A 17,958-nucleotide genomic window follows, 5' to 3' on the forward strand; every position below is an offset into this window, starting at 1 on the left:
TTTTGTTTTATTATTTTAACATCAAATACCAGCACTTCGGCTGTGGAGTATTTGGAGGTATTTGTTTTCCGTCTGATTTTTTTATGTTATTGTAATGAAGTGTTTAGGTGACTAACATTGTAACTGAATGGGATTTGAGGGTTGACTAGGTTATGATGTATTCTTCTCTCCTTCAGAAACAAGAATATTAAAGCTGAAGTAGGTTATTAAATAAAAGTACCAATAAAACAGCCACATTATTGATGTTCGAATGTAACATTTTTAATGCAAGCACGTGGCTTTCATATTTAGATGGCAGCATCTTAACTTTTTCCCTTTTTATTTTTGTGGCGTATGCTTTCAATAAAAACATTTTTTAAAATAGTAACCATTGCACAGGTGTGCCAAGGTCAGGCCTATTGTCCTTTTCCAATTCTTATTCCCTAGGGTTTTTCTTGCTGTAGGAGAGCAAGACGAGCAGGTCCCAGTGCTCTGCTTAAAGTTATGCTATTGAGCATTTAACTGTTGGTTAGCAAGAAGCACAAGAGACTAAATCATTTTCCCAACTTTACTTAAAAGCATCGTGGATACAGTGTTTAATTATTCATCCCTGTGAAGCACCGACAGCACTGTCAGAATCTATCGGTGCCCCAAATGCGTCAAGTTCAGTGCTGGAAGGAAGAGGGATCGCTTCGGATCTCGGTTCTGGCAGCTATTTGTGGGCTGGATCTGGGATCCGGCCAACAAAGTGAAACATGCTCAATTCTTCATTTTGCCTACACCTTGACACATTCAGCAGCCCTTGCACAACATGCAGGCAGCAGGGGACACTCTGATTTTAGATTCCACCTGGGTCCCAAGCAAATGCCTGATTTAAAGGGCCAGCAGCCCCCCTTTTGTTAGCTCATCGTCCTGGCTGGGAACAATGTTAAGACTATCACCTAGGCGCCAATGTAATGGAAGGAAACAAAGATGCAAGCTTGTTACTATTTCACAATTACATTTTTCCATTCCCAGCACTGGTAATTTCACAATACCAGACGTGTAGTCAGTAAGATAACACAGTGGGTTGACTAGCCTTTGCAAAGAAGTGTTGATAACCTACAGCTCACAAATTCAATGTCAGTAGGGCCAATTCAAATTTTCATTCTTATCATGCTCCCCAAGATTAGTATTGCCTTTGGTAATACCTATTAGTCAAAATGAAAAAATCAGTTTGGAGGTGCTGAAAAATGTGGACCACAACTGGTGCTTTAGCTAATGTGACCCGAATTCAATTTAAAAAGTAGGGTTCAACTATTAAACAATACCCTCAGAAATGGCAACACTAACAAAAGGTACAACCAAGATGCCACATGCCGCCCAGCACAACAAAGCTCATGGCCACAACTTTTCTTTTTCCGGTAACTTTCAGTTCAAGCCGTTCTCAATGGGCCACCGTTCAGCCTCACAACGGGCAGCACTTTTAGTAGAAGTTTTCAAACATGAGGGCTCTTGAGTGCCATAATGGCTAGACACGAAAGTCAGTTGAGGAGCATAGTACACAGTAATATGGATCACTAATTAGTGGTGGTTTTAGAGTAAAGTGATCTGGGGCTCTTAAGCTTCAAGAAAGGAATTTGGTACACACCCAGCTTCATTAGCGTCCCACTGTCCCCCAGCAGAAATGTGGGAAAGTGTCAACTTTCTCCTGTATCGAAAGAACAATTCTCAGAGGGAGTTTAAGCCTTATTAACACACCTTTAAGAGACACCCCTATTGGATGATTTGATTAAGCATGTGGCAAATACATTTGACTTCAATAATAACAAACCTTGTTGTAGCCAAATATTCAACAGCAAACATGACCATGAGTATTCGAAGAATAAAGCGGTGCAACAGATTTTCGTTTTTGTTATCAGGGACCGAGACTGTAATTCGTGACGGTGAAAGTACATGGCATCTCCACCATCCTACTGCAGTTTCTAGGAATGTTTTTTGAGAGAAAATGCAATGTATTGATAGTTTAGATCCATCTTGGGAACAATCAGTGTGGGCTAACGACGGAAATAACAATTACTGATTGCACTCTTCCTTATGACAGTAATTGCAGCTCAGGTAAGCAGATGGAGAAACAATCAAGGAAGGATGGAAAAGTGCATTAAACACCCATTGACACCATGTCTACTATAGTAACATTACATGTCAGACCACAAGACAGGCAGTGATGAAAGGGCTCTGTACAGTTCTTTAAACAATCTGTATTTAAAACTTAAGCTTAACAAACAATACTTGATTCCATGCACAATCAACCTGATTCTAGCCATAGCTAAAGTCATACCTGCTTAAAAAAAAAAAAAACATAGTAAGAAACGGTAGCTCCCCAAGTTGAAAAGTAGCCGACTGAGCTTGCAAACGCCAGCAAAGGTGTGGAAATTGCTACTCTTAAATGACGCCCCTCATTTAATGGATACTTGGTAACTCTGGATTCCCAGAGAATAGTGCTACGGACATATGTATTCACTACCAAGTGCAATGGAAGATCCTACTCCGTGCTCAAGTGCAGGGTATTAACTTGTTGTCTACCAGAAAGACTGGTGTCAGTTTTGATTGACTATCAGACAGAACTGTCCCAAAGGAAGGAAACTCTATAGTAAATCTGTTTCCAAAAGATTCAGACATAGCAGGGTCCCGTTGTCATCACATGGAAGGCCACAAAATCCAAAAGCTTGTTCTAACATGTCAGTCTCACGTGGCAGAGCACTGCATCTATACACTGCATACAAACAGTGTTGTTTTTTGTAAACAAGAGAGGGATTCTCACTTTCCTGCCCCAGTAGGGATCAGTGACGTGAATTTTTTGTCACTGCAGATTTTAGGTGCCAACAGGGATTAAACAACCAAGTCCTTTATGTCCTGGCCATTCAGGGACCTACTTTGGACCTTTCCATGGTCACCCAGGCTACTTTCTAATAGCCTCTAATTTGGCTAACTGGAATCTGGGGACGGGAGAAGTCATCCTCTTAACAGACTTTAGTCTCAATTCCATACAAAATAATGTCCACACACAGCAGAGATAAAAACGAAATGAGGCTCACTCGCTAATCCTAAAGGAACCTATTACACTGGATGATGACAAAACAATACTTTTTAAGTACTGATGTAAAATGGTTATTTTGCAATACTAGGTAACTCTGATTCAACATTTAACCCACGAGGTACATACAACAAAGATCTGAAAAACACAAATTAATGTACATATCTAACAAACAACAACACATGGACCAAAGTTATGTATTCATTAATAGTCACGTTTACAAAATTTGGCTCTGGGTGCACACTAGTTCAGGTTTAATTTATCATTTAACATTATTTACACAGACCGTAAAGATATCTTCCCTTTCATCAGTTACATCTGTCCTTCGCTATTTGTTTACACCCATCAGGCTGCTAAGCAACCTGAAGGTTAAGAGGAGCTAAGAGGACCATAAAAGCAAATGCAATCCAAGGAACAGGTTCACATTCTGGTGTGAAATTGGTTTTCATGTGTTGTGCTTCCACCTTACCACTCTTTGGTTACTGCAGGGGTAGGTGTATCCTTTTCATTCGAAAATCACTGGCAGGGTTTCCACACACAAGGTTTAGATAGGTGTTTACCCTCCTGTAGACTTACAACGAAGCCCTTAATACAAGCTGGCTAAATGGCATAACATTATACAGAGTCCATTATTTTGTCTCTTTATTCACCCTGATTTAGGGAAAGTGCTAATTGTCCTGTTGAGATTCCTCATTTTATCATCCTCCACCCCTTAATAATTTCTATGACCGTTAGCGGTCTAGGGTGTAAGAAGACTACCACATTTTTTCCCCATACAGGAGCAATTCCCACCAAGACCTGGCAAGGGTCCAGCTTTGTGCAACTGTTGATAATCCATGTGACTGTGGGTCCCTCCGCACAGATCTGAGGACAGTTATGTTCTTCGGAGTTGCCAGACAGTTTGGAATGCTTCACACCATAATGAAAATAAAAAAATAAAAAACTTCGCTTCCCAAGTACTGGTCACACGGATACATTTCTCACCTTCTCTCTTACACTAAACAAAGGTAGAATGTTGCCATGGACTCTCCCAAGACTCATTACATCACAATCCATCCATCCATCCATCGTTTCATCTGCTTTACATGTAGCCAGTCACCTATCACTCATATGGTCTTGCTGAAGGCATTAGTACTTAGGTTTTAGATGAAATGCCAAGATCTTTCTAAAGCGCCTGAGGTCCATCTCCAACCTGCAGCATTTACCACTCCAGGGGTTACTTCTTTCTATTATTGTTAAACTCCAAGCCTAGTGTGACAGGGGCCCCAGGGAGGTGATTCCTGCATGATAAGTACTGTTTAAATTCCTGACAGGAGAGTGGGTTCTGACATCCTCCTCGAAATGGCTCCAACTCAACCTCCTCTGGTTCCATGTCAGGGTCTCAACCTGAACAGACTCCCGTTCCACAGACTCTCCAACCAGTGGGGGCTTGGTCACAAAACACTGACATCCCTACAACTGCCCTGCTAACCAGGCGCTTCTCCTGCACTAAGGCGGGGGAGTGTTGCCCCTCCCCCCCACCAGCAGCAGCAAAACTTTTACTGAAAAATTATAATAAACTAGGTTTATTATTGTTTTGTAGAAAAAGGGGAAGGGCATCAAGGATAATGAGAACAGAGGGGGAGTGGGAAGCCTTCCCCCCCCCTCAGCATTCCCCGGCTGTCTCAGGCCGGCCAAACATACATGCACTGTAGGCTCTCTCCATCCCAGCAACTTGCAAGCACAGTCTCCCAGTCTGCCTGGGAGTGCCCTGGCTGGGCGCTCCTAGCCAATTCTAACAGTGCTTTGAGCAGCTTCAGGATTGGCTGCAGGGCAGGCTGGCAGCCTGTGCCTGCAGAGCAGGAGAGGAGCGATGCAGCAGCTGCGGTGAAGCAGGCAAGTGATCTTTAAATTGTTTTTTCAAATTTAATTCGCCCTCTGTGCCCCCCACAACCTCCCCCATGCCGCTCACCCAACAAAGCCCGCAAGCTGCTCCTGCTGCTAACTTCTTTCAAACATCATATTCATTCCCTCACATAGCTACCAAGAATCTCCACTGGTCCCAGATCACCTGTAGAATATAGGTAACCCACAGTATGTAACACAGTTAAATTACATGTGCATGGTAAATTAGCATCCAGCACGAAAATAAAGGAAATATGCTGAGGTTACTTTTTCTGGCAACTCCACAGGCTTAGTTCCAACTGATGTAGTGTGCTCCAGGATACCTGACGAGAGACCCACAAGGGAATTCCGGCCACTGGGCAATAGGATTCCTCCAATCCAGGGTCCAGGCGAAGGTGTTTCCAAGTACAAGGAGTAGGTTCCAGGACAAGCAGGATGCTGCCACAGTAAGAGAGCAGAGTCATGTCTGTATGCTGATCCTACTGTTGGCAGTCCCTGTTCCAGCAGAGATTTGTCTGGCAAGAGACCCCTATTTGCTGAAATGTAGCCTGTGGGAGCATCTTAACCATAACACTAGTCTCACTGGCATGGGTGAGAAAGTGATGCAGACACATCAGGAATTGTGATCGACTGATCTATTCCTACCTACCTGTGACTGGCTAGCATGTCCTCATCAAAATGTCATTATGGACCTTTTAGCCCTCAGTGTCTGGCTACAGAGATCTAGCTGTATCTTCATAATGCCACATGAGGTGAAATAGAGGCAACCACCTTACATGCACTTCGGGGCTTGCAAAGTTCTTTGGATGGGTGCAGTAAATCTAAGTTGCAGTTAAAAACTGTACTCTCAAAGATGGCCTTAACATTAAATAAATATATATATATATATATATATATACACATACATACATACACACACACACACATATACACCACACACCTACATGCACAGGATATATATATATATATATATATATATATATATACACAAAATTTAAAAAAATTATAATCCATGCTTCAGATTTTAGGTCTTTGATGAAACCCAGGCAAAAATCAAAATATCCCAGAGCAAGAGAAATGCTAAAATCATAGCAATAATGCTTCTTGACAGTTTTTTTTTAGGAAATGAAGTGGCTAATCTGAAACCCAAATACAGTATCACCAAGTCAATGGGGCTCAGATAGAAAACAACCTACTTGCAATTTGAAGACCCTTTCTTCTTCACTATTCGCATCAAGAAGGTCATCAATGTCTATTTCTACTTCTGGCATCTCTTCTTCCTGAAACAAGAGAAATATACTTTAGAAGAAAGCAAAAGTTTTCCAAGTCAGCCTTAATTTTGATCCTCGAGTTATTAGATGTGGAAGCTGTAACAATGTGATGTATCAGTGAATGTATAAGGGACTCAGTAATGTACATAATGAAGAACGGTCACACTGAACTATTTTAAGCATCATTCAATCGACTGACATTAGTAAGGAATTATTAAAGCATAAAAAGTGGAAATGCATCACAGCTGTAAAGTGCTGGCCTGGTTTTAATAAGGTGAGACAGCCCCATAGAACACCTCTTGCCTAGTCTGGTAGCCATTTGATCATATGTCAAATTGTAGAATTACATGTCTTCATATTCCATAACTGATACAAAACTATTTGAGGGCTGAAGTCAATTACTCCTTTTCTCTTGCACTTTTATGTGTTTGTGAGAGTTTCAGCCAGCTTACCAAACCCACAATAAAGCAACGTGATCCTAAAGAATCAATAATTGGCTATTGATCCAAACGTGCAAATAGTTTCAAAGCTAATGTTTTAAAATGTGCACTATGTTTTAGTTGAACCAAGCTAACAAACACAAACAAAAAAAGTAGGCAACAGTGACATATTTTACAATGCCGTTGAGTGAAGGCCCACCATTAGCGTGCTTATTGATAAACACCAATCAGTGGCCATGATCAAAATAACAAAAGGTAATAAAGTAACCCTTGGGTAGGTGAAAAGCAATCAGGATAGTGCCTCCTCCTCAATTATAATCTTGTAAACATATCGCAGTAACAATCTCTACATTTTCATAGCAGTTGTATTTCAACTTAATTGTATTCACTAAATGAAACATGCTGCAAATGATTATCGAACTGTAGTGACTCGACCGAAATATAGTATAATAAATAAGGTCATCAGTGTGATGTGAATGACGCAGGGCTTAGTGTAGAGATGCGGAACAGCAACCATGCACAGAACAGTCTTAAAAAAATTATTCATTACCTCACTGGAATGAGCAAGTGGACTATACATTCCTAGATGAAAAGGAATAGATTTGCAAAGGTATTTTAGTTTGTGGGAAATATTATGTATGCCAGTGACATCTAGTTAATTTACTGAGCCATTAGGAAGAGTCAAGCAGACATCATCAAAAAACTATGGTATAGGTAAAGCATCTGAAAGAATTTAAAAAGCAAAAGACAGAATCAAAAAGTGGCTAAAGCTATAGTGCGCAAATTATCCAGTGGTCTGTGCTCCATTGTGAACTAAAGGAAAATAAAATGAATGGAACAATCAGGATCAAACCTGTTGGGATTTATAAACCCGATAGCCAAGCTGCAAAGATGAAACCAAATGAAACGGTCCCCCTTGCATAGATGGGCTAATGAATATAAATTGAGTATTAAAAGGAACAACAAGTTCTATAGGAAAATCTAGATTCACCATATCGCAACAGTTCCTTTTGTGAGTCTTCGAACTATAAAAATGCAAAGAGTTTGAGAATATGGCTGGTTAGAGATTATTTTATTTTCAAGTATTCAGGAATAAATCCCGTCCTGAAAAATGCCGAGGTATCATCTATGTTTTTAATATGAGATATCTAAACGTTTATCAACTACCAGAATCCGAGTTCTGGGAGATTGTACTCTTTGGTCGAGGAGACATTGAGCGTGATTAGCCAGCCTCTTAGGATGCTCTAAAGTAGCTCTCCACAATTCACCAGCCACAGTCTTTTAATATGCATGACCCACTCCTAACATCAATTAACTTTTTAATGCAAATCCAGGTTACTACTTTTGTAAATATGCTGTGATTAAATTTAATGTCACATGTTTCAAAACTTACAGGGCAACACATCATGCTAGCAATCTTAGAAATCATGGAGGAATGGATTAGAGTGCCATAAACCAAACCCACCCGAAACTCTGGAATCACCAAATTAATTCTTTGCCATACTTTATTATGTGACAAAATTATTAAAGAATATGTTTTTCAATAATTTACTATAGCATTATTCATTAGAAAAGGGTGGCAAAATGTACTATTTACACAGCTCTGCACTTGATGTTTAGGACTGGGCGCAATCTAAAATAAACCGTCTCTTTGCTTGCAGATTAATCCTAATCTGGATAAGAATGTACAAACAAATATCCTACATTTTAAAAATGAATGTGCTGTTGCCCACGAAGTCGTTACGTTGTGCAGTGTACGCTTAATTTATTAGCAAGTTTAAAAGATGTGTTCAAGAGACATCATTCACCATTAATGGGTCAGGGCCGTAATTAGCGGTTATTGATCTTTGAACATCATAAAATGCATTCTGCAGCACAAGCCAAGTGAACTAAGCTTGCTATTTCTTTTCAATATAACTTTTCTTAGAGGCCAAATCCCCACCGCACACCCAGTTTGCCACTGATGCCCTGATTGGCCCTTTTTCCAAGCCCCATAACAAGATCCAAAGAGTCACGAAGAGGCATCACAAACACATGACAACATAATGCAGAGAAAAGTCATGGAATGCAGAACCACCGTGGCTACTTGCGGAATTTTCGATTTTTTGATGTTTACAGTGTTGAAAAATCAAAATAATTCGGAATCCGTGGTATTAATGGCATAAAAAAGGTGCCGATATGAGCTCTATTTGACAACAAGGGATTAGCCGTTAGTTTGGCCATGGGCGCACACTTCAAAATCAATAAAAATTATTTCATCAAGGAATGTTAAAAGGGAGGTAAACAATCACCACTTGTGAAAAATAACAGCTGTCCGCACAGACAAGCTCAGGCTTCTCCAATCGAAGAGACTGCGGTTTTTCCGTTTCGACAACTCAGGGTAATTTTTAATGAAAAGCGAGTTGGACTAACTTTCTTTTTCACCTCAAATATAAAAAAATTATTGGGCTCGCTTGGGCTCATTAAACCACCGCGTGAATAAATTTCATCACAGTTTTTCTGCCTGTTTGCGAAATAAAGACGTCTAGCTGTGAACTCAATACAAGCAGAAAGTAAAACAATTCAAAGCAACACGTATTTTCTAACTGCAGTAACAAAAACATCAGTCATTAAATAGGAATTACCATAATACAAAACACCAACTGGTTCATACTGTGAACAGAGCCTTCCTTGTAGAATACCATAGAAAATATCATTACGTTCTGTACCTGAAGTTCTTCGATTCCGACATACAGAACCCCCTACCGGGACAAGGAACACGAGTTCTTGCATTAATTCTTAGTTTCTTACCTGAAGCTCGTCAACTTTTTCTAATTAACAACTTGAAAGTTTCATCACCATCCAGAACAAGTCTAAAGCTGTGCACCATTTAAATCAGCACAAAAATGTAAAAGCCCCCCAAAAACATTCTAAAGAAAAAATATTTTTCAATTGAAAGTACATTTTTGATAGTTGCATACAGGAGTCGAACAACGAGTCAAGCAGGTCATCTATCTAGGGCCCAAATGCTTCACCATAAATATATGCTAGACTGGTTTGGAAAGCAGGTGAGTGCAACAATGACCTGAACGATTAGCGCATACTGAGAAGAACAGCTTCTCTGCAATGTCACCCTAAAACAATTATCAGAGGAGAGTAGGAAAGACCATATTTTCTGTGATGCCCTCCAGATTTTTTGCGGATTTAAGAACTCCATGCACTTTACCTTTGCTAGCCAGTATTACATTGCATGTGCACCCCCCTTTAAACATGGTTGAATTGGCCTATTCGTAATTAATATATTTGACTTGCCTATGAAGCTCTAGTGTTTGGTGTACAAAGTGTACCCATGGCCTGGAAGTTAAGTGCCACTAAAACCGGAGGAGATATTGTGCAAACCACTACAGTGGCAAACAAACATGGCTTCAGGCCTATTTATGTGTAGCCATTTGCTGCAGTGGTAACCGTGTAGTGCTACTGGTCAAAATAACCATTTTGACATGGAAGAGCCTCCCTATTATATACACATGCATGGATTTTAAAGTGGGACATACAGAAAATATTACCACGTCTCTACAGTGACAAGACCTAAAATGCTCGTTCACTGTAGCAGCCCTAGCTGTCCTATGAAGAACGCCAGAGTACAGATTAAAATACGAATATTTCTAACTCTGGAAAAGAACCCAGTAATTGTTATTAAAAATCCAATTCAATGGTGAAGTTGAATTTTGACAAATATTAAGGAAAAGTAACTTTTATAAAGTAACTTTTCCCCCTGCCTGAGGTTCTTGGAGGGTAATTTGCATTAGCTCTTTAGCAGTAGCCCGAACCATGATTAGCCTTAAACAGTTGTGAAAGAAGTAAACAAATTCCTCCTAGGAGCAAATAAAGTGAAGACCCGAATGGGCAGAGAGAACTGCTCGAAACTCAACAAAATATGCAGGGTGGGGTGTGTTAGCCTACCTTTGACAAGACCATGTCAGTTCCTGCTTGACAGGTCTGCTGAGCCACATGTAATGTGAGAAGAAGAGAATAGGGTGGCAAGATAATTCTTGTGGATCTTGTCTAGTCGCTGTCCTACTAGACTTGTGTCTCTGGGTTTGTTGTGGGTACAGTGCCTGCTTTAAACTGGATTTTAGTGCTAAATGTGGGACAACATTAGGACTACCAAACTACAATCCTCAATAACACCCCCAACCTCAGAGCCCAAGACGTAGTCTTTTACCATCTTACATTTGCCCTGACACACTGCATTTTGGGCATGCTTGCAGTAAGACACACAGGAACTGCTATAAAAATAGGTATGTCAGGGCATGGGATCCTTTACCCCATTGGTTAGGGATGCACCAGGAGTGACCACTACCCACACGCTAGTGCCAGCCATACATGTGGCACCCCCATGTACACTCTACAGAACATTTTCTGGACCTGGGGAAGATTAGAAAATGACACTACCTGCTGTCAGTAACCTGACAGGTGCCCCAAAGGATTGGACCTGCTCCCTTGTGTACCTAGGACAAAGAATTGGACTTCAAGGGTCAATTGGTTGACCTCCTGTGTGTCTACAGGGGGACAGCAAGCTGCACAAGGCCTTTTTCTGGAAGCATCTATCTGACCAGAGGTGACATGTCCCATCCTCAAAAGGAATATTGATTACTTTTACTAGATATCCAATTCTGGGAAAGTCTCTTCTAGATAAGAGAGCGACCACTTCCCTCTTCACCTCTCCTTCTGTAGAAGGGGAAAAGTGGAGGAGTAGGACCCCTCAACTGCCGTGGGGTGTCCTTTTGGTCAGTACTAATCCGAGGAGAATTAAGGGGGAGAGAGTAATATGGGCAATGAGTCCAAGTAGGCCTCATTATATCAAGATCTAGTTCCCATTTTGTACTACACGGCTAACTTAGAGACACCGTCTGACTTTATTATGGATGCCCACTTCAAATGGTTTGAAAATCTTAAAATTAGTTTTTTCATTAAACCAGCCCTAGTTAACAAATCATTCGAGCCCCTGATTGTTCGGCGCTCTTTGGTAATTTGCAGCCTTTGGATGGTTTAAACAAACTCACACACTGAGTCCATTCAACCATCTAAATCACCTGAGCACCAGATAGTAGCGATCATTGGCGCTCTTTGGTACTACGACCACAGACCAGCGTAGATCCACAGACCTTGGGACTCTTCCATATCCTCAGGAAGATGTCCCTGTTCACATGACTGGTTCATTACACTGGAATTTAGGTGCTACCAATTGTATTATCTTTGTCCTGATGATGACCCCTCCTTGACTCACCTTATTACGGGGTCGAAACGTTGACATATCTCCAGAGTGGATGAGATAAATACAAAGAGATTTTGTGAAACATCAGGGCTTCCTGGCTTGAAGGAGCCACTCGACGTTCAAACTTTCTCAAAACCACACTCTGCACTGACTGTATATAGATCAGCTTCACTTACCTGCACTTCAGCACTTTCACTGTTTTTTTTAGGAGCACCTACTGAGATAAATGTAAAAATACATTTATACATTGCGAACAAAATTGCATGTTCAACCGATATTTGCATGAAAAACGTCTGGATTAATATGATCAAAAGTAATATATGAAGTAATAAATTTATTTTTGTATTACATTTATGGTACACAGAAAATTCCTAAACCGTTTATACTCCCCGGAAGTCTAGGTTACTTCCCCCTTGCATTGACCTTTAATGTAACTACGTTAAAGATGGATGGGCATTCGCAGTGGCTGGATCTTGGAAGTCAGGAAAGCGCTCGGGCTAGATCAAGTTTAGTAGACCTTCAAGTCTAAACTGGTAATCTAGACACCCTGCCTTACATGTGTTTTCAATGCCATCTTACCAGGAGGCAAGAACCCAACCTCATGGAAAGGGGCAGAGCTTAATTCTATACATAAGAAAGGCCTAAAGTCTGACCCAGCCAACTACTGCCCAATTAGCCTTATTGATTCAAGCAAAAAATAAATAAAAAAATGTTAACTTTTATTAGATCAGCTTCTTACTTGGGTCGATGAAAATGAAATTCTAACAGTTTCAGTCTAGATTCCATCCCAAAATTAGCACAGTCGACCAAGTTTATAGGTTTCATTTAATAAGGTGGAAAGTAGTAGACATAAATCGGGGTAGTCTCTATGCCGCTTTTGTTGACCTTGAGGTGGCGTTCAACATGGTCCCTAAGGATAAGATATGGTGCAAATTAGCCAACTTAGGGCTTCCCCACCTACTCCTCGATCTATTCAAGCTCAAACCAGGATAGTTTTGCACAAGTTAGATGGGATACAAATGGGGAAAGTACTGATCCTTTGATGGTTGCAAAAGGAGTCAGGCAAGGATGCGTCCTTACCTCCACATCACTCTTGCTGTTCATAAATGGCTGCATCGACTATCTTTTGGGATGCAATAATGACTCCCCGGTTCTGGAAGGAACCAAAATACTTGCCTTACTATTTGCGGATTATACCTCATTAGTATCAAAAATCCGCAAGGGCCTAGAGACCCTTCTCAGGAAATTTAACAGATTCTGCCTAGATCACAGACTGGCAATTAAACTTGAGTAAGACGAGATTTATGGCCATCCATCCCCATAGAGGCTTCAGAGGATCATTACTGTTGGAAGGGGAAGAGTTGAAGAAAGTGCTATATTTTGATTATCTCAGCATTCACATCTCTAGTGCAAATTCTTGGGGTACCCAGGTTACCAAAGTACCTTAATACTAAAGCACAGGGCGGCAGCCGTCCTAAAATTTGCAAACAAGACCTCGTTCCACCCTATTTACCCTCTTCTTGAGGTGTGTATGGTTAAAGCTGTAGCTGCTGTAATATACAGAGCAGAACTCTGGGGATACGTTAATTGAAAAGCCCTGGAGGTGGCTGAGAATACATTTCTAAGAGTAGCACTTAAATTGCCTCACACTATGCCACTGAGTTTTAAACATGACCTTGTTTGCAGTCTATTTCACCCCTAGCACATCTGAAACCCATCTTCTACTGGGTTTGGATTTGGTCTACGCCCGAGCTGGCTGAACATAAGGTGGGTCTAAGAGACATTTTAGATAAATCACAGATAAGTGATTTTGTGCTACCTTAGTTGGACTATGTATAACAGTCCTTATACTCCATGAATCTACACAACTATTGGTTGTTCCCTGAAACCATTCTATCTTGTGCAAATAGCATATTGAAGGCCATCTATTGGGAGTTAAATTCCCCAAACAGGTAGTCTTGGGCCAACTGACTGATTGTACCATAAGGTTCAAGCCTACTTCGTACTTTGAAAATTATATGAAGGAAATTGATCCCCCATTAACAAAAACTCTTTATATAAGGTTCAGTTTGGGTATACTATTGCTTGCTACCTTTACTGCTAAATGGAATGGTCAACAAGGAGGTAGTAAAATATGTCCAGTTTGTAGAAGTGCCGAAGAAATTGATGACCATCTCCTATTTCCTTGCCCAAGTTACTATAAGCAGCGCAGACATTTGATTGTTCCTTTGTGCCACTTTTTAGGTGTAGTCCAAAATAGGGTAGCAATAAGATTATGCAAAGCATATTGTTTTCTCTATTGCTAAATATTTTGAGAGCGTATGGCCAATTCTGCAAAAAAGTGGCTTCCCTACCCTTATTTCGCCCTCTGCCTAATGCAAATCCCCCCTATCATGTCTCATGGTTTTATTGATTTTAGGACTTGTGTTTTTAATCCTACTTCAAGTCAGAGCACTTGCACTTTATTCAGTTAGGCCGTCCTGCTAGACAGGGTAGGGATTGTAACCCCAGCTGTATCCCTGTATCCACTCCATCTCAATGGACTAATTCCTATGTTCTACGTATTAAATGTAGAATGTACGTGCCTAGTAATGCTTCTCGTTAGAGTATCTGCTTTTTTAAAGGTTATAATTCTGGTCTCAAGTTTTCACAAATACATTTATTCTAGTACGATATGTATAAACCGTACTTTGAGGCATGACAGACCATACTAGGTTTTTGTCTATTGTCAAGTGTTTGTACATCCGCTTTGTGTTCTTAAGCCAAGAGTGGATACATTTAAGAATATAATATGGCTGGAATCTGTACATTTTACATCGGACATTGTATTTCATTTTAAAATATTTTTATTGTGCTACTTTTATGGCCATTGGCTGAAATAAAGTAATAAAGCAAGTAATCACAATCCCACACAATTTCATCTTAATGTCCATATCCTCATTTGATGACAATCCTAAACAAGATAAATTCAATGTAGTGCATGAAAGAACATATGTCTATAACACAAGATTTACACCAGTAATATAATCATTGTACTAATCTCTAACACTAGGGTCCTGTGGTAGGGTGCTACTAATTGAAAAAGTGCTCCAAAGCCTCCTTAGTGGTATTAAATGCTTTATAAATGCAATTACAATTGTTATTAGTTTCCATTCATATACTGTGTTACATCTTGTCTAGATTCTACAGACATGTTTCACTCACAATATGGCCAAACAAGAGCGGTTTGGTACAACCCAAAACACTCCTGCACATAAAATGCACTTGCAGTGCTACACCAAACTACAAATAACAATGTACCACAAAGAATCTGGAGAAAATAAATGCATGGAATGGTTTCTTAACACCATAAGATGAATGTCAATAACCCACAATAGCCAATGTTCACTGGATTAACCAGCACCCCTGGGTTCCAGAGTAGAGTACTACTAGCGGTAAAGTGGTTCAATGCCTCATAAGGGATAGTAAGTGCTATATGAATGCAATTACAATAAAATAAGAACCAGCACTGGCAGCATAAACCAGAAGAGAATTTAAACCAAACTGTCATATTGTCATACCAGTTAAAGTCATCACAGATAAAATGCTGCACCTTGTACATCTCCCATAACGTCTGCCCCTTAGGCCTACTTCAGTGCCATTTGAGTATCTTGGTATTTACGACTATTGGTGAGTAGCTTGGTGACTGCTTCTTTAAGTGATTTCTGTGACAAAATAATATCTCGGATGCTCAGATCTAGGGCTATTGAGTCGTAGCACGTTCTAACACCATGTTTTCAAAAGGATGACTTTCAGCCACAGCTTACACTTGTAATCGAAAAATTGACAAAGTCACAATATGTTGGTTAAGACCATCTTGTCCAAGAAACACCAACACAATCATTCACCACAGAAAGAGAAGCCTATGCTCTCATGAACTCAACCAATGGAAAGTGCAAGCTTCTCATGTGAATACATTTGAGCATCATACATTTTGTAAATGCTTGATAGAGTACTCCGGATTGCATATTTTGAGATCCATTTTCTTTCAAGTGACAACCTTTAATATGTTGCTTTACTGTGAGTTTAAGGTTGTGTCAAGGATGATCGTGTCTTCAGCCCTCTCTTCAATTCCATTTTCTAATGTGACTGCCTAAAATAGGCAGGCCATGGATTTTATGAGACCCTGTTCAAATCTCAAGTTACCGCCAGGTATTAGCTTTTTGAGTAGCCCCTGACCTCCTGGCCTGTGCACCCCTCAGTGCTGCCAGCACTACATGTTGATTGACTCTCACTACAGCCTCGAGCCCCCAGGTTCAGGGCCACTTTCAACAGACAGCTGCCGGTTGCCTGGCTAACTGCATTTTTCTCTCCCACTTGATTTTTATTTAATTTCATTTTTGTTTTCTTGTGTTATTTTTGTTATCTTGATAATAGTTTGTGGTATTACTTGTACTGATATTTCTGATACTTTATTTGGTTTTATTGGATACTTTATGTGGTCCAGTGTCCGCTCAAGCCATACTTACCACCCTGTGCTGTTTCGCATGCTCAGTCCTCCCACCTCCCTCACAGCCCCTCTAACCTAATAGGACTACTTATGCAGGAACCTGTGCAGCCATTTGCAGAGGGTGCACCACTGGCCTGCCAAAGGCAAGTCTGTCTGTGCCTGGATTGCACCTAGTGCCAGGAACCATGGCTCTCCTTTCTTCTACTGCTACTGCTGATCAGAAATCACAGCACTCAACACCCGACCACCAGCAGTTACTGCTGCTGCAACTCTCCAGGATTCCTGCCCAGTCCTTTAGCCTGCCACCAATGCAGATTCACCTTCAACTTCGACCCTCCACTGCTCTCCAACATTGCCACAGCCTGGGCCACCCAGACATTTGCAATACATCCTACTCAAAATCCATTCCCTCTGCAAAGAAGCAACTGATGTATTGGACACCATTGTCATCCTCTGGCCCAACATTGTCTTCCTCACTGAAACTTGGCTCAATGCTGCCTCATCGCCCGGCATAGCAGCAGCCATGCCACACTCACCCGATCCAGCAAACCCAGAAGCAGAATCGAGATCATACACAAAAGCACCCTCCACTGCAGAACCACCACTGGTTTTGACACACATACCATGGAACAGTCCCCTGCATCAAACGCACCACCTCAGGCGTCCGCCTTTTCCCACCTCACCGCAAAAGACCTGGAACTCCCTCCCCACCAACCTACACAAAACCCAGGACCTCCTAACCTTCAGAAAGCACCCAAAAACAAGGCTTTTCCAGCAGTAACCGGGCCCTCCCATCTCCCCATCCCAGCGCCTTGAGACCCTACCGGGTGAGTAGTGCGCTTAATAAATTATTTGATTGATTGAACATCTCAACTTTCAGCTCAGCAACAACAACAAATACTCCAACCAAGGCACCCTTGCCTACAGACCTAAAGCACCACAACTGAATTTCTGCAACATCGTTCCCGAACTCATCAGCTCCCAAGTTATCGACACTTAACACTAATTCTTCCTGGGAGACCTCAATTTCCACTTAGATGCCAACTCGACCAACCTCCTGGACAGCAAGATCATCATAGGCCTCAACCTAACAGTCACGGACCCCACTCACTCTGCAAGAATTCTGCTGGACTCCATCGTCACATCCAGCAACAAGATCAAATACAGTCACACCAGCAAGCTCTCCTGGTCAGACCACTCCATCATCCACTTCACCTACACCATGACCCTCAGATGCACCACCAGATGTCCATACCAATCCCATCATAGCTGGAGTAAAAAATTTTTTAAAAAGCCAGTAGCCCAACACCGGCAACCGCCACCCCCCCCCCAGACAGCATGACATGCATTGAAAAAGACAAAGGCTTCAACTCCTGGATCTCAGACTACACAGACCTAGTAGGGTCCAGTAAATCAGCCAAACCTAACAGACCTAACAGACCAGTCAGTAACGCCAGCTGGTACACAGCAGAACTTAGAGCCACCGAAAGTAAATGAAACAACTCAAGAGGCGATGGCACACCACCAGAGACCCCAACACTCAAAAAACCTTCAAAACCTCA

At 41.2% G+C, this 17,958-nt stretch overlaps 1 protein-coding gene across 1 annotated transcript in view; it reads right to left on the bottom strand.

Annotated features, from left to right (window-relative positions):
* PPP1R14C (protein phosphatase 1 regulatory inhibitor subunit 14C) overlaps positions 1–17,958 on the bottom strand; it is a 292,882-nt gene that overhangs the window by 77,841 nt on the left and 197,083 nt on the right. The window contains exon 2 of the mRNA XM_069234297.1: positions 6,136–6,219. Coding sequence (XP_069090398.1) covers positions 6,136–6,219 — 84 coding nt within the window. The remainder of the gene's footprint in view (positions 1–6,135; positions 6,220–17,958) is intronic.

Source organism: Pleurodeles waltl, chromosome 5 (genome assembly GCF_031143425.1).
Source record: "Pleurodeles waltl isolate 20211129_DDA chromosome 5, aPleWal1.hap1.20221129, whole genome shotgun sequence".
Classification (NCBI taxonomy): domain Eukaryota; kingdom Metazoa; phylum Chordata; class Amphibia; order Caudata; family Salamandridae; genus Pleurodeles; species Pleurodeles waltl.